The sequence below is a fragment of the Cyrtonyx montezumae genome, unplaced genomic scaffold, assembly GCF_038088225.1.
Source record: "Cyrtonyx montezumae isolate F1298 unplaced genomic scaffold, pur_monq_1.0 scaffold_32, whole genome shotgun sequence".
Classification (NCBI taxonomy): domain Eukaryota; kingdom Metazoa; phylum Chordata; class Aves; order Galliformes; family Odontophoridae; genus Cyrtonyx; species Cyrtonyx montezumae.
In genome coordinates, this window is record NW_027072037.1 from 3,820,718 (window position 1) to 3,844,447 (window position 23,730).

Sequence of the window (23,730 nt, forward strand, 5' to 3'; positions counted from 1 at the left end):
AACACACCGGCAGAAATATTCTTCTGCCTTAAACCCCAAGGAATTTTACACTGAAAGATGTTTTGAAGGGCAGAAAGCTCAGATGTAGCAGCAAGCAATGAAATCAACTGCCATCTGTTTTGTGTTATCAGGAGCCCCTAAAGCAGCTGAGAAGGGAGGAGGGCTCAGCCAAGGACTCACTTCCACTGGGAAGACCTATTCTAACCCTTTTTTTTTTTCTAAATCTCTGTCACAAGCCCTCTTCCTGGGTGCCATAATAAAAAATAAGCTAGTAAACATTTAATTCAGTGCCTAAATACCAAAAAGTGAAGCCCAGCTCGTGGGAGAGAAGATGATTATCACTGGCAGACTGACTAAATAAAAATGATTCATTTAAATTTCTTCTAATGATCTAGGTCACAGATGGTTCCTCAGGGTCTAAATGTAGGTGCTCCTAAAGGTCTAACAGCCACGCTGTTTTTACAAGGCAAAACAAAACCTGCAAGCACACGAGCAAGAAGAAATATGCTGAGAAGGGAAAATGAGGCATTTGTGCATAAAGGCAGGTGTGCTGCAGAGCTGTGTTGATCTCCAGTGCAGGATCTGGAGAGATTTGCTCAGAGCACTTCACAGGGCATTGATAAATGTATCTGCGCTGCTGTGAGTCTCCTAGGTTGTGTGTTCTCCTCATTAATAGTAAAGGTTTAATACATCCCGCAGGTGCACAGGCATTTCTTGTGGCATGAGGCTCACCTTCCCCCATAATCACATTCTCACACTACTAGAGCTGAAATTTTCCACAGGAGGAACCCTGCTAGAGTTAATACTAACCAAGCTGAACAGGAAGAAAGAAGTAGGAGTGTTGAAACACTTTTTTTCAGTAATAGTTTATTTTGCTGTTGCTGAGAGTGCAGAAACCCAAATTGCTTTTCCTTATTAGTGTGCTGTTTTGTCCACCTCTGAGGTCGAGTATGAGTTCCTTGTAAAACTCATCTCTTCTTATCAAACAAACAGTTGGCAGTTGCCAGCGGCGACCTGGCTGGATTTGATTTCCAGATGTTTTATTTGTGCAGTAGTCACTGAAGCAGAAGTACTGACTGCAGGAAGATGTGTATTTGTTCTGGGAAATGTCTAAGTCACTGCTGCATTTTGAATCCAATAAAGAAGGATGGCACTTAAAGGAAGATTGAAGATTGAAAACGACAGGTCCTCCTGTGCAGGTTGCAGGATAAAGGCAACTCTATAAAAATAAAAGCCATGAACATTGGCACAGCATCCTTTTCTGCTAGCATGGCAGTAATGAAAGTAAATTGAAGGGATGAGGGAAACTTTGCTTTCCTCTTCGTCCTAATTTAATGCTTTATATTTCCACTTCAAAACATCTGAATTTTTATTTTGTGAGGCAGTGTGACTTTTCTTTCTGGAATAACAGCTAGGTTACCAAAACCTCCCATTTTTTTCTCCTGAGAGACTGATTTTTTTTTTTCCTTTCAGCAACATATTCACTTTTCTAATTCTAATCAGTTCCCAGGGCTTAGGGGTAGAAGATGTATTGTATTCTGTCTTCTCTTGTTCCAAGTTCCTTTGAACTGCCTCTTGATCTTCACTGTTGCACGCAGTTGGTGCTGCCACAGGTCCTAGAGAGCGTCCGAAGAAGGGCAATGAAACGTGTGAAGGGTCTGGAGCACAAGTCTTACAAGGAGCAGCTGAGGGAACTGGGATTGTTCAGTCTGCAGGAGGCTCAAGAGAGACCTTGTCACTTCCTACAGCTCCCTGAGAGGATGGGAGATGGGAGTTGGTCTCTTCTCTAGCATCACTTGTGAGAGGGAATGGCTTTAAGTTGTGCCAAGGAGGCTCAGGTTGGATATTAGGAAAAAAAATCTTCACAGGGAGAGCTGAGAGGCATTGGCACAGGCTGCCCAGGGGGGTGCTAGAGTCACTGTCCCTGGAGGTGTTCAAGAACCGCAGAGATGCAGCACTGAGGGATGTGGTCAGTGGGCAATACTGGTGGTAGGTGAGTGATTGGACAGGATGATCTTAGAGGGTTTTCCAACCTTGATGATTCTACGTGATCTCATGGAGCAGAGTGATCTGATGGCTATCAGAGCGTAGGTGACGTATCAGCTGGGTAGTTGGTCTCTGCAATTCCTACTGACAAGACATGAGGTATCCAATGTGATTAAAGCAGAGTAGGCTCCAGGTCTAAGGTCCAGTCTTTCTGTAGGTACCTTTCTGTCACGGACCAAGGGAAAAATAGCAAGTGCCAGGACAAGGCATCAACTAAAATTAATGAAATTGTGTTAGTGCTCTGTTTTGCCCTTCAGTTTCAGGCTTTCCACCTACTCTTGTTCAGTCTATCTGCCACTTCGAATATCAAAGCTTTAAATGATGATTCAGGCATTTTTTAATAAATACCAGTATTTATTAAATACTGTGTTTGGTGGGTAGCTGTGGCTGTGGATTTGAAGACAGCACTCTGTCCAGCCATGGAGTGTTGAAGTGTGAAAGTTCTCAAAGCAAGACAAGAATGAAAATGATGAAGCTCTGTAAATAAGCACATATGCATTCAGATGGACTTCTCTGAGTACAGAACATCTGAAGTGCCTGTACAGCTCGAAACCATCTGTGGCAGAGGGTTGGAACCTGATGATCCTTGAGGTCCCTTTCAACCCAAGCCATTCTATGATTCTGTGATGTGAAGTATCTTGTCTCAGGGACTCAGACAAGAGACAGAAGTGTGTTTCTTATTGATTAACCCTAGGCCAATGTCTGCTTCCCACTGCTTATAATCACTCCCCTCTCATCTGGTATCTGTATCACTTCTTCCTTGGACACTTTGTATAGAGCTGACAAACAACAAAAGAGCAGAGCCCTCCTGAAGTCCTAGAATAATACAAGTAATTAAAAGTGTCCCCAGAGAGCTATATTCTTAAGATGTGGGAGGTTTCATAAGCTGTACCTGAAATAAAATACTATAGACTAACAGTGTGAATTCTGGCAAAGAGTATGATTGCTGATTACAGATACATGACTGCTGGATAAATATTAGAAAGAGGAGAGCTACCTTACAGTCACATACAAGACTGGTGCAAGAAGACCTAAGCATAGACACTCTACGGATAGACTTATGAGTGGATATTATTGGAGGATTTCCAACCTAGAGAGCAAAGAAATTCAGGAGCAAAGTGATGGAGGAAAAAAAAATAACTTGGAGTTAAACTAGAGTTTCAGGAATTTATGAAGGACTTTAACTCAGTGGTTGCCTGGAGTTTGGAGGCCACTTCTCATCCTGAGCTTTCAGTGTGCTCCATAGGTGTATTTGTAATGTTGCCAAGATTTTAGCCACAAGACAGTGCCCTTGGAGATGGGCACAGACCTGCTCAAATCCTGGTCATATGAGTGCTCTAAGCAAGACTAGGTCTATACTGAATGACTACCTAAAGCTTGTCTGTGCTTTGTTCTCCAATTAATGATGATGGGATGGATTTTGGAACCGTGGGGCAAATCTTGCAACTTTACCAAGGTTTTGGAGGACAAAGGAAAGCAAAGTTTGGTCTTTGCAGATTTGTTTTCTTTCTTTCTTTGTTAGGTATGAATAATACTCAAGAGTGCCATTTATTTCCAAAAGGAAAACATGGCCTATATCATTTCAGGGCAAGAGAATCAGAATGTATTAAAGCCTAGTTGATCAGAGCTACCCACCAAAAATGCACCCGCAGGTATTTAACCACTAAAAGGTTTGATTTCTGCTTTCACCCAAGGAGGAAGTGCACATCCATATCCCTCACAATTTCCACTGCAGTTGTTTGGCACCTATTCACCTTCTCAATAATCAAAAATCTTCTGCATTGTGTTATTTTGTCAGTAGAGGTGCCACCCCTAAATGGGGCACGAATGCTCCTTCTAATTTATAGGCTGACTTTGTATGTTATGGAAGCAACAGCCTCATGTGAAGGTGCCCAGGCTGAACAACAAAGAAACGTTTCCACATCCTTTGGGAACCCATCCAACTCAGGATATTCAGTGATTCTGCAGGCAGTGAGCACATGAGGCCAACAAACATAGGCCAACCACAGGAATGAGTATTTGGAAACATCAAGTTATGAATGATCTTATGTTGTCTTCCCTAAATTCCTTGCCAGATACTCTAAAATAATCATAGAATCATGGAGTCATTAGGGTTGGAAATGACCTCTTAGATCTTCTAGTCAACCATTGACGTCACACAACCGTGTCCGCTGACCATGTCCCTCAGTGCCACATCTCCACAGTTCTGGAACACCTCCAGGGATGGTGACCTCCCTGGGTAATAATGAAGCATTCTGTACCAAGTTTTTGAAGGAAATGAGGCCAGGTCGATTGTGAACAGCAGCATCAGCACCTTAGAGTTTGCTCCTTTAGTATATCTACAGAGGTGTCATCCTCAGAGGACTGGAGCTAATTAATGAGCATCTGCTAATCTTAAGATAGTGTGTGGTAGGAGAAGAAAATCTTGGGCTGCAAGGAAGCTTCTGCACAGGCTGAGGTAGTGCCCTATAGTTACCCATCCTGTTCATTCACACTGTGCTCATGGGTACTTTGGCTGCAGCCTTCCAGCATCAGTGCTTTCCCATTTTGACTTACAAGCAAGCAGAATCCCCTGTGTGCTGTGTTGAAAAATTACAGGTAGGAGAAATAGGCTTTGGAAAAGGCTGAGTGGAGCACAGATAATTCCATAATGGGCTCATTTTAAGTGTCTGTGTCCATCCTAAGCACCAGTGGAAACTGCTGCTTCTCTGCACCTGAGCAACTCACCCTCAAAATAAGGCTTTGTGGCTTTCATTCTTCCCTTGCAACTGCCCCTCATGTTTCATGTGGGAATATTTATATTACCCTAGGCAACTGCCACCAAGAAACTCGTTTTCCCTGCCAGCCTTTCCAGCTGCCTTTCCCATCTGTAAGCAGCAGGAATACCAGAATATATACATGAACACACAGGGGAAGCCATGAGGACCTCAGGGGAGGGCTCCATGTGGATGAAAACAAATAGGCTGTGACAGACACCCAGCCTGGGAAATAGCTTTGCAGTTAGGTATTCCTCCAGCTCCATCCATTTATGGATTGCCTACAAGCTTTGCCTGCCCTCTAAAAGACTGAAGGGGAAAAATGCTTTTCTTTTTTTTAAGTCTTGCCCATGGTTTTCCTTCCTGCTTGTTCTGCACTCATGGAGTGGGAAGGACTCCAGCTTTGTGCTCACAGATTTCTCACGCCAACTGTTTTCAGAGAGACTTTGGGATGGCATTTAATTGAACATCATTATTAATGGAATACTATATGAATTAGTAGAAGGTGTCCAAGCTTCTTTAATAAAGTTATCATTTGCATTATTTCTGTGCAGATGATTCTACTAATTCAGCCAGCTTTCAACCATGCCGGCACATTATGATGATTGCTAATGCTAATTATTTGTGTCATGCTTTGAATCAGAAAATAGTAGCTCTGAACATCCCAAAGGAAAACAATAGCACTGTATGGATAGAGTGAGAAGAAAAAAGCATGAATCAACAGAAAGGCTGCATTGCGTTTTATCAGTGCTGTTCTAGAAACCATTTGGTAGACCTCCATTTCTGAAGCAGGGAGGTCACCTGCATGGGAACAATTGCTAAGTTTCCTGCCTCTTCAGCTCTCAGCACTTCCCAAGTCCAAAGAATGAATTTTTCTCATTCTTTGCTTTCTACACCACATCGTGCAATTAAGATCATTTTACAGAAGTAATTAGCAGAGTGTGCTTTTCTCTATGAACAATCAGAAACTCTTTCTACCCACCTCTGACACAGGTTGCAGCCAACTGCAGGAGAATTCTCCTTTCTTTTCCTCTGCAGCTTGTTCCTGGTATGGAATCCCAGTTATGATATGCTGCACAGTGGGCAATTCAGGATGCCAGGGGTCAGAAAATGACATTTGAGCTTGAAACACAATCTGTTCTCAAATCAAATAAAGAGATCATTATGTGTAATCTCCCACCATACACCTGGCTTTTGATTACTAGTTAGGAGGGCCAATGAGGAGCATGTTTCACCTTAATTGCTTCTTTGCATCTAACTTTCTGCTGTAGGGTTAAATGGGGCTTTTATGGGGCTCTGTGTGTGTGCAGTGGGTGATGTGTGCTGCCAGATCATCTTGTCTGGCTCTGTCCAGTGTAGAGACCTGCTCAGCGAGGGGCACAACACTAACGGTTAAGAAATAAAGGGGAGCCAACAAACCCTTTCATTCTCAGAGACAAGATGCTTATAGTAGCCATGTATACAGTAACCAGCCCATCACAGGGGGATGGAACTGGGTGATCTTTAAAGTCCCTTCCAACCCAAACCATTCCGTGATTCTATGTGCACTGGGATGGCATCTTGTGTTTCTGGTCTTGGGCCTCACACCTCCATGGGCAGGAAGGGCTGTAAACAGGCAGAAATGGCAGAAACAAAATTATGTGACATGAAGATGAAGATGAAATTTTCTGCCATCTGGCATTTTAGGCTGGGGGACTTAAAATGGCTCTGTAATTCACAATTTCTTCCTAGAAGATCTAAAGTTATATCTGTAGCAGCAGTTCAATCACCCATTTCTTCCCTCTCTTGACTGTTTTTCCTCCCTGTATCAGGAAAATATTGTTTTCCTGATATTGTCATTGCTGCTCTCCAGCTTGTAACATCTCCCTGCTGAGGTAAGGGTAACACCTCATTTCATAGCTTCTGAGTTGCGTGGAAATACATTCATGCCATTCACCTGACTTTGCAGGAATTCAATTCACTTACTTGTAATACAGCACAAATTCCACCTTCTCCTGTTCACAGTAATGATGTCAGCTCCTTTTTGGGGTTGCCCGTGAAGGCAGTTATCAGTTCCTGGAGCATAGATTTGCTTACTTTCTCATTCCACAAAGTGAAGCCAGTAATTAATCATGAAGAAAGGAGCTGAGGAACCCGTTGCCACAGAACACTGTTGCGACTTTCCCTTTTAAAAACAGGACGTGTCATTTTTATGGATAACAGTAATATTTTCAAAGTAAATTAAGGTGTGTTAAGTTCAAGCTTGCTTCTAACTACTAAAGGCCAAGAAAATACCTGAGGAAGACAAATGACTCTGAGAATTATGAGTTTCTTCATCTGACTCTGAGATAAATATGAAAAGGCTGGCTTTGTCCCTCCACCAAACAGCAGATGCACTGCAGGTCTCCTATTTCTTTGTAGTTTTGTTCCATATCCTTCATCCTCTGCCTGCCTCCTCCAGACAAAATTTATGCACAGGGTAGGCTCTGGGGACCCTCATCTCAGCCAGTATCCCTCACGATGCTTTATCCATAGTAAATAACCATGGTGATATTCACCAGCAGTGCCTGTACATGAGAGAAACTTGCTCAGGTGGCTGGCAGGAGCTTTTCCTTTGTACACCAGTTGGCTTAGCTGCAGTTCTCACTGCTGTACATTGCAGCTTCCACACACTGCATTACCCTGCTGTGTATCCCTGCCCAGTGTGAATCTGACATGCTCCTCTCTCATGCCTTTCCTACCCTTGGCTATGGATTGCATTATAGCCACTGTGACTTCTTGCTAGTACTGGTTAGGAGACAGAAACACAGAAATCAGAAGAGGAAAAATGATAACTATTCCATGTCTGGGGTAACCTCACTGTCTGAACCACTAAGAAACTCTGCAGCACATTCAGACTTGGCACCCCTTGGCAGGGATGATCTTTGAGGTTCCCTCTGACCTGAGCTGTTCTATGATTTTGTGATATCTGTCTCAGCCTGAAAGTACTGTTGTACACTCAAATCCCACCTATTTACCCTGGCAGAGCAGTGGCAAAAGCAATTCCTGCCTCTCACCTGTGCCAAGGCGGGGAAGTGGCTTGGGATGTGACAGGAGGATCAGCAGCAAGAACAGTCAAAAGCTTTCTATGCAACTTGTTCAACCTTGCTCCATTAACTCCAAGATGTGAGACTTTTTAGCAGCTCAAAGCATCTCCTTACCAGCTGTGCCACACACAGAGTGTCAGAAGGGAATGAGACTGTTACAGTGCTGCTGATACCTAAAATATGTCATTTGCTGAAGGCAGTGGGGTGTGGGAGCTAACTGTTGTTTCATGTCCAAAGCGTTATTTGGCATAATTTGAAGTCTGATATCAATAAATTCTGGATGTTGATTGTATTTATACTTCACTTAGTTTTACACCAAGACCATATCTTCCCTCATCACACCGAGGTTCCCCACACATACCCTACACTCTCGCTCTTGGTGCTGAGCAGACATCACTAGAAGTCAGTCTCCGTCGTAAGCATCTACAGTCCAAACAAACACCAATGCTGAGTGCAGAGAGATGGGTGAAGAAGGCAACATATGAACCAAGAGGCAGTCCTGAGGGCAAAGACTGTGAGGTTTGTCTTCGTATTCCAAGACACAGGAAAGAAGGTGATTTTGATGACTAGGATCCTGCTGGGAGGAAAGCTCTTTCTTAACTTAGAAAGGTCTAAAATTTACCCTGATCCTGTTTTCTTCTCCAGTCCAATGTTGTTCTATATGCCTAGTGGGAATTAGGCTTCTCACAGCCAGATTTAGTGGTGCCCTAACATATGGGATGACAAAACTAAGTCTCAACAGAGGCATTCAACAAGGATTATTTGTTTCCATACATCTGTCTTCTCCTTTGTGATTGAAAAGAAATACATGTAGGTGGCAAAGCATGCTGGATCTGTTCTGTAGCTAGGGTTCTCAAAAACAATTAGTTTCATGAGAGCACCTCTATCGTTTGACCTGAACTTCCTCAATTTTAGTCCCCTATGCCTGGAATCAGTATTTCAGGCTCCTCCCTTCATCTGCTAATCCTTGACCTGACAGAAGTGAATGAAAAGTTTAGAAGAATAAAAGCTGCAGGACATGGGTGTGCAGAATGCTCAACAAAGAATGGACCTTAATGGCATGTTTCAAAGTCGGTCTAGAGCCAGATGGGTTCTTGGGTTTCAACATGAAAGCCAGTGGATGTTGGTTGCCTGGTTGCTTTGAAAGCCTAACCACAAACCCTGGCCTTTGGCTAGAAGTGAAGTTTTCAAAGAACCAAGACATCTCTGACAGGTCCCCTGCTAGCACAGGTTAGCTGAGAGCAATACTTTCTCCTTTTGTACCCTACATAAAAGTGAATGGATGTCAGTAGCTGGAGATTTATATATTCTTTTGTTCCAAATTGACTCCAGTCATGAGTCATTGAAGCTCTGAAAACAAAATACCGATTTTATACCTGGAGCCTGAGATATTAAACTCAGAAGCTGTTTTGACATTGAGTTTGTAGGGTTATACCTCGGAGCATCATTGTGTACTTTGCTGTATGTTGTATGTGGGAGGTTTTCCATTTGTTTTTTGCTGGTTTGCTGTGAAATCTTTGAGAGGGTTGTGAGGCTGATGAACCCAATCAGAATTGCTCCTGTCCCTCAGGTTGACTAGTCAGGTCCTAGGAAAAATGCAGTAGGGTTTTATGATAGCAAAATGTTTGTTATAAAGAAGAATGGCTTGCTTGTCATACAAAAGACCTGAGGCAGTAGCTACATGCACTAATGTATTGTCCCTTCTCATTTGAAGGAATCTTTGTGTCAGTGAGATGAGCAGTTGCTAGTTACAGTTAACCAGGTTTGGAAACACCACTTTCTGCATGCATCCTGTGTTATCTGACAGCTTCTGTTACAAGCAGGGAGACTGATATGTCGAGCAGAGAATCCTAACCCGCTGATCCCAGGAAGAACACTGGCTATTTGAATCTCTGTGAAAGTGGTTCTGGTAGCTGGAGAGCTATTTGTTTAGCTAAGAGAAGACTGGTTAATTGGGCATTCTGCAACTACAAAACTGCCCCTTGGCACTCACCTCCCTTTATGATTACACAAAGGATTAGAAGACAAACAGTCTCGTTTCAGATGACTGAATCTGTCTTCAGTAACTTTGCCTAGCTGCAGCTATACTTCCAGTTGCTGGCATGATGCTTTCACGCACCGCCTGCCTCCCAGAGCCATTGCTGCTATGGCACTAATGGGTTTGAAAACTTTCAACCTCACACGGTTTGTTTGAGCCTTTAGAGAGAACCATCCTATGTAAACGACTTCAGTTTTGCCAATCCTAGAGGATGTTTGTCACCAGATCTTCAGTGAACAATGCAAAAACTCTCCAGCACAGACTTCTTGTTTTGGGTCTTAACAATTCTAGTCAGCATTGTAACAGAGATGGTGAGGCTGGGGAGTACAAAAGTAATAACCAAGGATCAATTGACCATTTGGATGTTTGGGTCTTTCCAGTAGCTCCAGTTTCACTAGCTTGAGTTGAATCTGTCGAAGGGAACTCCTCATGTTATCAAAACAAACTGTTGTACGTGGCTTTGCATGGTTTCTGGAAGAAAGACGTATAGCAAGCTCCACATATTTTACCATCCACCTGCTGCTGTTTTGTATTTACACCATTTATTTGCATTGTGACTACACTGCAAAGTCCAATTTTTGGCTTTGGCAATGGCTGTGCCATTTACCCAGAGATCCAGAGGATTGGGCCTGGCCCAGTAATGCTTGTTGGTGCTACAGTCATCCTCACAGTCCATCATTGCTGAGCATGGAGCAGAAAAACCTCTTTTCTCATAGGGTAAAACAAGTTATGTATTGGGATAGACAAACTAGGCAAGTGAACAGAGTTAGCTTGTTCATTTTAAATACTTGTGAGTGTGTATGTGTATATATTTGTTATATATAATGACTTACATCTATTTCCCTGTTTAGGAGCATCAGATGCCTTCGGAATATTATCCACTGGAATTTGATCACCACGTTCATCCTGAGAAATGTGATGTGGTTTCTGCTCCAAATGATAGATCACAACATACATGAAAGCAATGAAGTAAGTGCTTGGAGTGTCGTACGGTTTGGGGGCTGAGCTGAGGTGCTGAATTCATTCTACTGTTAGAAACATACCAAAGGACTCAGAGCATTTTTCATGTAATAAAAAAAAAAAAAAAAAAAGAAAATCCTAGATTTTCTAAACTTCCATTACTTTGCTCATTACTGAGAATGAACATTTTTGTAATCATAATCTGTCCCCCGAAACCTTCTCACTTATCTTCATTGTCCATTAAGATTTTCCAAATACTTCTACTTTGAGACACAGTATAGTGGCTTTCAAATATTTTTGTCACAGCACCTTGCAGTGATTGCATTTCTGTGCAAAAAAAACCCCATTCATTTCAAAGGACAACACCTCCACAAACAGGGAACAGAAATAATTGCTTTGGCTGCTCAGGCTTTTAGTCAGCTACTTTGTCTGATGGCAGCAGGCACCTTGCTGTCTGGAGCCTGAGGGACTCTGCAGGAGAAAAAGAAAAAGAAATAGGACCTGAAACAGAACAATTTTGCTCCTTTATGTCTTTGTGGTTCCATTTTTCTGCTAATCCCATCTTCACTATTTGGTTGTGTGAGATGGGCTGCATCCAGGGACACATTCCTCCAGGGATGCAAACTCTTCACTCCAGCTCCTGCTGCTTTCTTGGCTCCAGCTCCTTCTCTTGATCCTTTGGGGAGGACTGAACCCCTTGAGACAAACTCACTTAACTAGTGGGAAACTAGCACAGCCAATAAAATAGTAAAGAGGTTGCTGCTTCCTAAGTCAGCTTTCTTATGGATGATTGAGGGTAACAGCCACTCCAAGGGACAGGGCAGATCTACACATTAAAAATGGGAAGGCTGAAGGGGAACAAGAAGTGGAGCATCTTCTATGCATGGCACTGAGCTCTCTTGATAAAAACAAGACATCATCATGCTTCCATTTCTCTTACTCTCCATGTTATTTCTTGTTCACTCACGTAACTGCCAGCTGATGCTTCTGGTCAGAGTGAGGACACTGAAGCAGTCCCTTTGTTAGTACTGTAATACCTTGCCCCACCCAAAAGCTCCAATAACATGAGGGTTTTGGAATGGATTAAATGTATTTGTTCTCAGTTTTCTTGGGGAATAATTCTACATTTCCCTGGGGAAGCATTCTTTTTGATAGTCCCCTTTCACAGAGGCTTTTTACTGCTCTCAGTAACGTTCTTATAGTGGAATGTTCTCCTTTTCGAACTGTTTCCTAGTGGCTACCTCCACAACAAACAACTTCTCACTGTGCTACACACACACACATGAACACACCCTTCATAGCTTTGTTTTGGAAAGCAAGTGTCCTGAAGTGCCCGTAGGGTATGAGCTGGATCCCTTGCTGAGAGCAGGCAGTGTGTGCTCATGGAGGAGCTGGTACTGCAGAAATGGAAAACCACTCCAGGAGCCCAGATATCCCTTCGTTTAAAGTCGTCATTGGTTAACTTTTCAAATGTCAGATTTGGCATCTGTACTTTAATCCCGTGTTTTGGAAGAATGAACAGCAAAGTCATCAGTACCAAGATAAATACCAATGAAGTACCAATAAATCCCAAGATTCTTAGTTTTTTTGACATATCTATGCATAATTCTGTGTTATTGTTCAAGTAGATACTCCTTTAAGAAAGTGGAGCTTCTACTAGTCCCCTCTTTGCTTTGTGTTTCTGCTGTTTTCAGGCTACAGAAGATGGTGGTATGAGCCTTACCGTTGATAGTTCTGTGCTGTGTGGTTTGCTCTCATGACAATACTGCAAATATTAATGCAGATTTTTACAGTTATTTTGGGATAATGTATTGTACTCAGAGACTCAACTGCATTTTAAAATGGCACCACAAATACTCAGAAAAAATATGAACCAGCAAAGACAAAGGCAGATCCTCACGTGACTCAGCTTGCCATTACTCACCTTTTCTCTGCAAAATATTGCAGCCTTTCTTTTGGGAAAGCGCTTGATACAAACTTAGTGATCATGCTGTTATTTTGATGGCAGTCAGCAACGAAATGATGCCTCCAAAATCAATGGGAGCAGCATAAGTTATGAGAGCTAATCACGTTATCTCTTTGGGGCTAATCAGAGGAGACCTAATAATACAGTTACAGAAACATAAAGGACGCGACATGAAAACATTTTGCATGAAGTCATCGTGCTGATGTTAATGAATCAAGAAGGGGAAGTGCTGGAATGGTGGATCCATGAGAGGACTGGGTGTCCTCAGGCAATAAATGAAATGGCGTAAATTAATGAGTTCTGCTAATTGGGTTTATTATTCGATAATAACAAATCCACAATTCCGAAAGGAATTGCGTGGAGTCGTTAAAATTCATTTTGTTCTGGTTTCCTATGGAAACAGTGCAGAGGGAGATCTGACAGCCTTCATGTGTGTGGGTCTATATGTGTCCCAGCACATCCACAACCCACGGAGCAATACCACACAGCTGTGACAGAGGCTTAAGTACAATTAGTTGTACAATTCTTTTGAAAAGAAGAAAGGCTGTGTAAGTGTTACAGCTGAGAATAAGAGCAGAATATGAGTGTTGATGTCATATCAGAGCATTTACATGAGATTGAGGCCACAGGGAAAGATTTAATTCATGCTTACAACCTCTCAGACAACAAAGGCAAATAAGAGACTCAGTGCCTTAGGAAAAGTGGCCTTATTAGTTTGGTAATCCATCAGGAATGGAACCAAAGTGTTTGGTGTTAGCCAAAAACAGAGGGGAGGGGTTCGTTTTCATTCCACTTCGTTAAGGCCAAATGGAGAGAAAATAAGAATTCTAATTTGCTTACACGAAACTTCATCTTCTTCAGGTTCATCTGAAGAAGTTGTTTTGTTTTGAAGTTCTGCCTAAAGGATCGGGGCAAACTACATTTCAAATCTTGATGAAATCACACAGACATTAAAAGCATAACATATCCAGAAGGGTTTTTTCTTTCTCTCTGTTTATTGCAGCTCAGTAAACAGAAGTGATCAGCACTTGTGAACGCACTATCATTTTGTGTCCGTGTTTCTTGCCTAATAAATTCTTAGCCCCCAGAATTCTGCTGGGTTTGAAAGTGCATCTGCTGCTCTGTTGGGTGCCTAGAGATCATCAGTACACCATGCAGATGAAGACCAAAATGAAATTAACCAAGGGTCAAAAGTTTCGAGTACTTCAGTAGAGTTAATTAAAAGGATGGAGAATGCTGAGGCCAAAAATGACATCCCCAGTACCAGCTAACTCAGGTACTTAATGTTGTGCTTCAGGGAATGCACTGAATGCCTGCTTGGCCAGGAAGGAATTTTCCCAGACTTCTGTGTGTAGTGCTATGGAAATGGCCATCAGCAGCTACTTATGATTTATTGATGGGATGTTACCATCTGCCTCTCTGTGGCTAATTGCCTGTTGCACAGCTGTGCTCTCGCTGCACACAGCCACAGAAGCTGCCTTACTGATACACTGGGCCTGACCAAAAATTTCTCTTGATGTTATGACAAAATTCAGGGCTGATGTGTGCAGTACTGTGGCTTACAGACGGAAGCACAAATAGCAGGAACAGAGGGGATGAAACAAATAGTTGATAGAGACATAGCTTTAAAGTAAAATATCCTTTTCTTTTCTGAATGTCAGTACTGCTCCTTCCCTTCGGTGGAAGTGAAACAGTACTGAAACATTAACTTCTTTTACCTTAAATTTTCTTCAAATTGCTCTGTGGGTACGTAGTACTGCCTAGGAGATGCTCAGACTCACACATCATCCTTAGAAATGTCCCCAGGCTATGGCTGTACCTCTGTGGTAGACCCCCTGTAGTCAGATGGCTGCCTCCTCTTGTCACAATTCCATGTGCCAAGTATAGCGGTGCATTTTTGAATTCAATAAAATCAGTCTGTCAAGGAAGTAGCAATATAGTGTTTTTGAAATGATCTTAGCATTATTTGAAGATGTTGTTTTCTATTTCCTTTCCAGCCCTGGTGTCGGTGTATTACCACTGTCTACAACTATTTTGTGGTGACCAACTTCTTCTGGATGTTCGTGGAAGGCTGCTACTTACATACTGCTATAGTGATGACCTACTCCACAGATAAGCTGCGGAAATGGGTCTTTCTCTTCATAGGATGGTGTAAGTGCCTCCTGCATGTACAATGGTGTTGTACAGTGTGAGCATTAAGGTGATGGGAACAAGAGCAGTGACACAGGTTAAAGCGAAAGGGAGAAATGGAGATGGGAACTTCCCAAGCACTTCCTCAATGAAATATATATGGTCAAGAGTAGCTGGGTCCTTTACAAAAGAGCTAAAAAGAATGAATTCCAACATAGCAAGTTAAAAAAAGCTCAACCTGTTTCTCAAGTTCAGGACTCAACTCAAATTTGTTGAAGATGCTGAAAATGAGTTTCATCCTAAACAAGACCCACCTCCAAATGCTCTCTGTAAACTTCTGCCATGTAAAGTGGAGGAAAATGAAAAGGGACCAGAATTGCCTATAAACAAACCAAAATGTTCTGGTAATTTCTACAGAAAAATAATATTTATGTTGTTAATAATATTATTAACTTTTCTTACTAGTACTGAATTTCTTTTTTTCTTGATATCATTTTTAATGCATAAATAAACCACAGCAATTGCAGTGTCTTACATATACCAAGATAGGACTACTTGTATTTGGTCTTCCAGTTCATTAAGCAAGACTCTCCTATCCTCGTTACAAATCTCTGTCCAATCTTTATCATCATTCCATAAATGGGCTGCGATTAAATAATGAATTTGTTGTGTTGTTGCAGGTATTCCTTGCCCCATCATCATTGCGTGGGCCATTGGCAAACTGTATTATGAAAATGAGCAGTAAGTGATGTTAACATTTGTGTTTATGTGGCTGTCTAAATAAATCAGGAAATTCCTACAGGCTGAACTAAGAATTTAGAAATAAGACTGTTTGGAAAGAGAAAAGGTCAAATCCCCTTCGTCTAAACCCAAACAATCTCAAATTTCAGACCACTGTTTGAGCCAGCTCCTAGAAGTATCAATACTTTCCTAAATCTCCTTTGCCAAACCCTAATGTTCTCATTTGTTAGCTTTGTGTGTGACTACAGTCTCGTTAATCTCCTTCAATGAGAGTTCTGCTGTTGTAAAATGGTGAAAACTGCAGTTGAGTGCTAAAGGGTGTGCAGAATTCAGTTGTCAGCCTGCCAAAAACAGTCTTATGGTTGGAATTTTTGCGTTTCTGGTTCTCTCTCTCTCCCATCTGAAAGTAGAAAGTGTATGAAATTGCAAAATATGTGATAGAAACAGGTGTTGGGATTTTTTCCCCAATCTTTGATACTGTTCAGATATAGCTCAGCATGTGCTTTGCAACTGGTGTTTGGATCAATGTCTACTGGCTGTTACAGCTCATTTCACTTAGCTGTAAAAAAAAAATCTATTTCTTTGTGAATCTGCTGTTCATATGACCACACTGTCTATTTGTAGTGCATCTTATTAACTGTAAGCATCTACCTTGTAGGTGTCCACATCTTCACTAATCTATGGTGTGTTATGATCAGTGGTGATCAATCCAAACTGTAAAAGCTGACTGGGGTGCATTTCATCTCATCTGGAAGGAGATGTCCAGAGTAGGTTGGAGGAATGAGACATACACACATTCTCTCCTAGAGAGAAAGGAGACTAAAAAGGAAACAGGATCCTAAAAAGGATGACTGGCTGAGCTATGTGCATCCACACTATGGGAGGAATTCTGTTCTGCACTACTAAATTCCTCTTCTCCACAAAACTAAATTCTCTTCCCCACAAACTCCTGAACCCCTGACCAATTTCTCCATTATAGCTTTAGTGGTGACTTTGGAGGTTATAATCCAGTTCTCAGGGGTTGCACATACTGATAGTCATACTACACCCTTCCACTGAGAAAAATGTTTTGTGTGATACAATCCCTGCCTGCAGTAATTATGTGAGAGAATCTGTGATGTAGTTGCAAAATGGGAAGAAAATCTTCAATTGCAATGTGTTCCTTGGGCATCCAAATCAAGCAGCCTCAGATGACCAGACTTCCCCAATTTCCGTGCTCACAGACCTTCTTTTTTTTTCTGTGTGGGTGAAGACTGACACATTCTGGGTCTCACAGTCAGGTTCCTTTTAAGTGTTGAGTTACACAGGGCATCTTGGATCTGTCTTACTGCAATCACACTGCAAACATGGCGGATGGATAGAGAAACCACTGCATCATCAGTACCACAGCCTCCTTTCACCATCACCCCTACACCTGCAATGTGAACGTTGAAAGAATCTCACTTTCATGTACCTTAGATCAGAAGAAAGATGTGACAGGTTCATATTGGCATGTATGCCACCTTTCAGCAGTGAAATCTATCTTGCCCAGATTCAGAACAACATGGCATTACATAAGAAAGAAGGAGGCATAATACTGACAGCAGGTCAAGAAAGACAAAGTGATGCTGCACTCTGTGCTGAATGCTGTTTGGTATCTGGGCTGCTGTTGAGTCTCCAGGCTCAACCACTCTGTCTTGGGTTGATTATGAAATGGAGCTTATATATTCATATGTCAAATCCATATGCTTTAACTCATATACATCATTTGTCACACATGGTTGCTGATCAGGGAGGTTCTGGGTTTTCTTGGTTGACCCAGACAACTAAACCTAATGCCTTGGGACGCTTTCACCTTTAAGCTGATGTCTGGTTTGTAGTGAAACATTCATACATGTCCTCACTGCATGACACAGCTGCTCCAAAACTGTTGTGCATTGAGAAAGTCCTTTTGGCTTCTGCCCACTGTAGTGTGAGGTGTTATGTCCTGGAGCTTTAGTGTTATTCTTGCTTAGTGTCAGTGGAGGAGTCAGGACTCACATTCTTCATCACTCTGCTTGAGAAAGCAAGACTGGATGCTTGATGCTTCCATGGCATTCCTTTGATCTGACACATACCACACACAGGCAGAACTCTTCTAAATGAAAAGCTGTTGAGGGCATTAAGCTATAAGGAAAAGGCTATTAAGCAAAACCTACTTTTCACATTTGTAGTAATTTCATTTGGAGAAGAGACTCAGCACAGTGAGTAAGGTGGAGCAAAAGAAGAAATGAATCCGTTGCTGAGGGCCTGTTAGTTGTCATAAATATTCAGTCATCTCAGGTGTTAAAGCACATGATATTTCATTTAGACTGTAATGTGACTTGTTCGGGTTCTGAACTGGAGTTCACGTTATGTAGCTTGAAGGACTAAAATAATGCACAAGAAGAATGTTAAGGAGATGCTCAAATGAGAATCTTATTTTTTTTTCCCATTTTTAATACTCATTGGAGGCCATGTTCTGCATTGTAGGACAGTGTAGTTGGTAATGTGGCAAATATCCTGTCTGGGGTTTAGCAGTTCTTCAGTAAAATCTGACAGTGCCTCAGGACCAAAAAAAAAGTACATACAAATAATGAAGAGATATTAGTGTAGCAATTTCATATGGATAGTTGGTAAGGAGGACATTAGTAAAGTCTAATTAACAGTAATTACAAGAAAAATGTTTTTCTTGCTATATGAAGAGTGATCACAGAGCTGTGAAGAATATTAGTGCTGATGCCATTCAGTAGAAGTGTTTATGTATCTGAGTTTAATAAAAACTCTCTTCATAAACTGTCCTCTTCGATATTTAGGGAGTGTTCATTTATCCTTGCCAAGATTAAAAAAAAGAAAAAAGAAAGTGGCTTTCATATGTAATTACACACAGCTGGAATTAAAATTCTGATGCACCGTGTAATTGTCAGTGCTTTAGATTTCTCTTTTTGGTTTTAAAGAAAAGTGTAGTGCAGGTTTTACTGTAAGAATAAGGACTAATGTTGGATTTGGAGCAAGAGTTAAGATGACAAGCAGAAAGCCTGCAACTCACCAGCTAGGGTCTCAGTCTGGTAAGTTAAGCTGAAGGTATGAAATACAGCAAAATAAATGTAGATATATGTAATGTCAGTGGCACTTACCTGTCCTTACTCCTCTACTGATTGAAGCAGATTAGAAACGTTCATTCTGCAAGCTAACAGCATAGCCTAATTATAGCCTCATGAGATGAACACCATCCTAGAAAACCTGTTTGTATCTTTTTTTCTCTACTGACTACAAAAGGAATCTGCATAATCAAAACTCACGTGGAGATGCTTGTGTTGTAGAAGTCTACATTCAGCAACAACCTGATTCCCTTAAATTTTGTGGAAGTGTGCATATGTACATGTTATTTCAATCCATACAACTTTGGTCTGATATTGACAGTAAATGTTAGTATTCTGCTCTTCAGTATGATCTTACAGTTAAGCAATATTTGAATTCCAAAGACCAATGAGCAGCCTTTGCCCTGTTACCTCATCTGTGCTCTACCAGCTCCCTTCCAGATTGTCTTTGGATTTGTTCTAGCCCCCAGAGTTCTGCTACATGTTTCAGTCTCTTATTGGTCCCATTTGAATTCTTCTGCTAGAACAGCCAGCTTCCTAGAAACTTCTTATTAGCTTTTTGGTCCTGTAACTTTCAGGCAATCTTTAATAGTTGCCTCAAAATGCCCTTTAAAAACATCTTTCAGATCCAGGCCTTGAATATTCTGGAGAGTTGCATTTCCTTCCTTGGCATATCTTAGATTTCAGTTTTTTTCATATCTTTCCATCTCTCTAATCCAAAAAAAAAAAAAAAGAAAAAAGGTTTCATTCTATTAAAGCTGCCTTGGGGATTCTTCTTGGAAGATAAATTGGCTGCAGAAAGTACCTTGTTCCAAGTCTTGCTCTTACTGCCAAGTTTTGGGAGATTAGTTGCAAAATTATCAATTTACACTAATTTGCAGTCAGTGAACCAGGGAATAACAGATGTGTTTTACACCTATAAAATATTCAAAGCCAATCATTCATTTGAACCTTAAAATATTATGGAAAAGCAAACTGTTTCGTGCTACTGAATTGTGCTCCTAGAAACCTACTGCATATCTCAACATTTCTGTAAATTCACATTGATAAGAGCATTTTGCAATGAGCAAACAGTTCCTTCTGTTTTAGCAAGCAAAGCCTTGTAAAGAAAGATAGGCTTTGGGGTGGGCACTGTGTGATTGAAGCAACAAGTAATACATCTTTCATGTTTGAAAAAGTGCAGATCTGCACCGGTATTCCAGTATTCATGGCCCTCTTGGCTCAGTAATTGCCCTTGTTTTCATGTCTCTAGGTTAGTTCCCTTTTAATAATGTTAGATCAAGTATTTGCTAGGTTTAATATCTTTGAAGTGCTGGATTTGGTGGTCACCAGCTTGGTTCAGAGCCAACTGGATGAACTCCTTATTCATCCAATACCTGATATGGACATAATTTCCTCGTAACTTGAGGCACATTTTATGTAATAGCCCTTACTTGAAGGGTGTATGGGCACTGCAGTAAGTGATAGACCTTTTCCTTAAAAATAATACCTCTTTCATCCCTTTCAGACACAGAAGGTTACATCTTTTGTGTCCTCCTTTATATAGGCAACGGTCAAAAACATAGTTGGAACATTTATTTTCTGATGGGCTTTGTAGCAGGTAACTCTATCACTTGATGATTATGTACATAATTAAAGAAGTTAGAGTATAACATATTTCCATGGCGTCCTTGATATTACAGTCTACCTTCATTCCCTTTATAAACAATTTTCTCATTTGTTTTGTTTCTTACAGATGCTGGTTTGGAAAAGAACCAGGGAAATATATCGACTACATATATCAAGGGCCAGTGATTCTTGTTCTTCTGGTAAGGATTTATATGGGTGGAAGGACACTGCCATCTTCCATTGAGGGATATTTCATAAGCCCCTGTGATGTATAAAATAAGACACAAACAAGGTGAAGTGCCTTCACCTTTGTAGCTAACACTGCAGGTCAAAAATTGCTGTGCTGTTTTTGGTTGTTTCCTTGACCTTAGGGGCTCTTCTCTCCTTCCTTTATAATGTTGTTTGCCTTCCTTTGTAGAATCGTTTGAGATGTAACAAGGAAGTACATTCAAAAACAGAAAGCACGTTTTAACATCTGCTTCTCCACTTGAGGCTCTTGAGAACTAGATCACTTCCATCCTGCACACTGATTAAAAAAATTAGTAATTGTTGTAAGGAATTGCATTTCCTTGCCTAGTCATCTGCATCTCCTCTCTCCCCACTATTACAGTGCATTTATCTGTAGGCCTTCATACTTTAATTTTCCTTCTCAGAGCTGCACACGGCCGACAAGCTGTTTATCTGTTTAACCAGTGCTCTATCCCCTGTGACAACCAGCAGCAGGCAGAGAAAGTAGGAAGGTTATTCATACACCATTTTGAACCTTCAACATAAACACAGCGATGCCTTCCCAGAACATGCTGAGTGTGGACGGGTGAGATCGACATTATTAGAAAGGACTGTACCAAGAAAAAACAATCATCTTCACAAATGTGCTTAAGAATTTCTTCACAATGAGGGTGACTGAGCACTGGAACAGGCTGCCCAGAGAAGTTGTGGAGTCTCCTTCTTTGGAGACATTGAAGACCCACCTGGATCCCTACCTGGGCTGGGAGCTGCTTTGGCAGGGGGTTGGACTCCATGATCTCTGGATGTCCCTTCCAGCCCCTACAGTCCTGTGATTCTGTGATTCTTCTACCACTATGCAATAGCAGCCAGCTGGGAAGATGACAGCCGTCCTGGCAGAGTTTCCAGGCTCAGTGGAGTCCCTTTCACTTAGGGCACCAAGAGGGGGATTACTGTCCCTTATGCTACTCCACCCTCCATGGAGAAGGTATAAATGCCTCAGAGCTTTTTCAAGGCTTAGAAGCCTTGAGTTCTCACCTTGTCAGGTCTGTACTTTTCATGTGATTCTGCATGAAAACAACTTCTCAGTTGCCTAGGAAGCCAGTTACTAATCTAAATGTTTCCTAACCTGAATGTAGGAGAGTTAATTGCTGAATTAACTGTTACGATGAGGCAAAAAGATCACATTGCATGTAGCTGAAAAGGGAAAAAAGGTCTGATTTTGTGTAGAAATTATTCACATTTTACAGTGAGAAATATATTTGGGCTGGTGCGCGGTATAATTGTAAATGAACTCACTGATATAGAGACCAACTCACATACAAATCCTATTTAAAAAATGCAAGTTCGCAATCCTGCAGTATTGAAAACATTCTGTTTTTACATCACGGCCTAGAAGTCTGAACTGTGAATCTTCCATAGATCCTTTGTGTCTCTCTAGAAACCCACGAGATCTGTAAAATCCTTGCATGTCACTGCTGGTGGATACCATAGGTTGATCAGAATCATTAGAGTAACTTTTTCTTCCCCAAATAGCCCTTTCTACATAATGACACCAGTGAGGAATGATAAATGGAAGAACAGTTGGAAGATTTGTCTATATGGGACATTTTCTCCACTTGTAATTTAGGGTAGTCCTTAAAACCCTTTAAACCAAACCAATTCCTGAGCATATCCTGTAGCTAGTGAGCTGGTGACCAACTGACCTGACCTATTAAACCTTTCCACGTTGGCTTGCACTTTAGTTCTCATGAAGCACTCATGAGCCAGCAACAGTAATCAGACATGGGGTTGGGGAGCAGCTGATAGATCTTATACAAGTCACATAAGGTAAAGCCCTTTCTTTCTTTTCCTCCTGCTTCCTCCCATCAGAAAGTGCTGCAGAGTGAGGGAAGGAGCTCTCTGAAAATGTATTCTGAAAGGTGGATCTGAAAACTCGTGTTAGTACAGCCCTGATTACCAAAATGTGTCGTGGTTTTTGGTTTTTTTTTTTAAATAACTGTTAAGCCTTGTGTTTGTAATTAAGGATGTGTGGCTTTACAATGTGTGAAAGCAAGCTGACAGGCTCATTTTGTGATTGTTATGCAAGTTAAACCATACATAATGATTAAAGCATCACTTAGAATCACAGAATCTTTTGAGCTGGAAAGGTCCTTTAAAGGTCATCTAGTTCAACCCCCCTGCCATGAGCAGGGATGCCCACAGGTCCATCAGGTGCTCAGAGCCCTGTCCAGCCTGACCTTTCTTGGGTGTCTCCAGGGACAGGGCACCCACCACCTCCCTGGGTAACCTGTGCCAGTGCCTCACCACCCTGACTGTAATAAACATTTTCCTCATGTGTAATCTAAATCTCCTCTCTTTTAGTTTGAAAACATTTCCCTTTGTCCTATTACAACAGATCCTGATGAAGAGTCTGTCCATTTTCTCACAGCCCCCATTTCAGGCCGCTCTCAGGTCTCCCTGGAGCCTTCCCTTCTCCATGCTGCACAGCCTCAGCTCTCTCATCCTGTCCTTGTAGGAAAGTTGTTCCATCCCTGGGATCATTTTTGTGGCCTTCCTCTGGATGAACTCCAACAGGTCCACGTCTCTCCCATACTGGGCACTCTACATCTGGATTCAGTGCTCCAAGTGAGCTCTCACAGAGCAGAGCAGAAGAGCAGGGTCACTTCCCTGGCCCTGCTGGCCACGCTGCTTTGGATGCAGCCTGCTTACTGTTAACTGGAGTTACTGACCCTTTCAAGGATGCTGTGAGAAGTGCTGAAATGAAAGCACTGAAATGTAGTGTCTGCCATGTACTGTGGTGACACAGTCAAACATGTCACCTCTTCCTTTGCCTTATCATAGGTGGGTGCAAAGTACTGCATCCAGCTGCCTGCTTTTCTCTTTCCATAAGCGAAAAGTGGTCGTTAGAAATGGAGGGCACAAAGATTTTAAAAACAGTACAACTCTCTCCCTGCCCTTGTTTAATTATAGCTGTGAGCTGGATTTGAACTAATGAAGAATTAAAAATATTGGGTAAGCTGAGCTTCATGTTTTACCAAAGGGCATCCAGGATTGATTCTGTGAGAGAACCATCCTAGTGCACAGCTGGGAAGAT

At 41.7% G+C, this 23,730-nt stretch overlaps 1 protein-coding gene across 2 annotated transcripts in view; it reads left to right on the forward strand.

Moving 5' to 3' along the window:
- The window catches only part of CRHR2 (corticotropin releasing hormone receptor 2), a 95,564-nt gene that overhangs the window by 44,295 nt on the left and 27,539 nt on the right, over positions 1-23,730 (forward strand). For both annotated transcript variants that reach the window (XM_065744834.1, XM_065744835.1), the window contains 4 exons: positions 10,757-10,874; positions 14,829-14,982; positions 15,642-15,702; positions 20,536-20,608. In XM_065744834.1, coding sequence (XP_065600906.1) covers positions 10,757-10,874; positions 14,829-14,982; positions 15,642-15,702; positions 20,536-20,608 — 406 coding nt within the window. The remainder of the gene's footprint in view (positions 1-10,756; positions 10,875-14,828; positions 14,983-15,641; positions 15,703-20,535; positions 20,609-23,730) is intronic.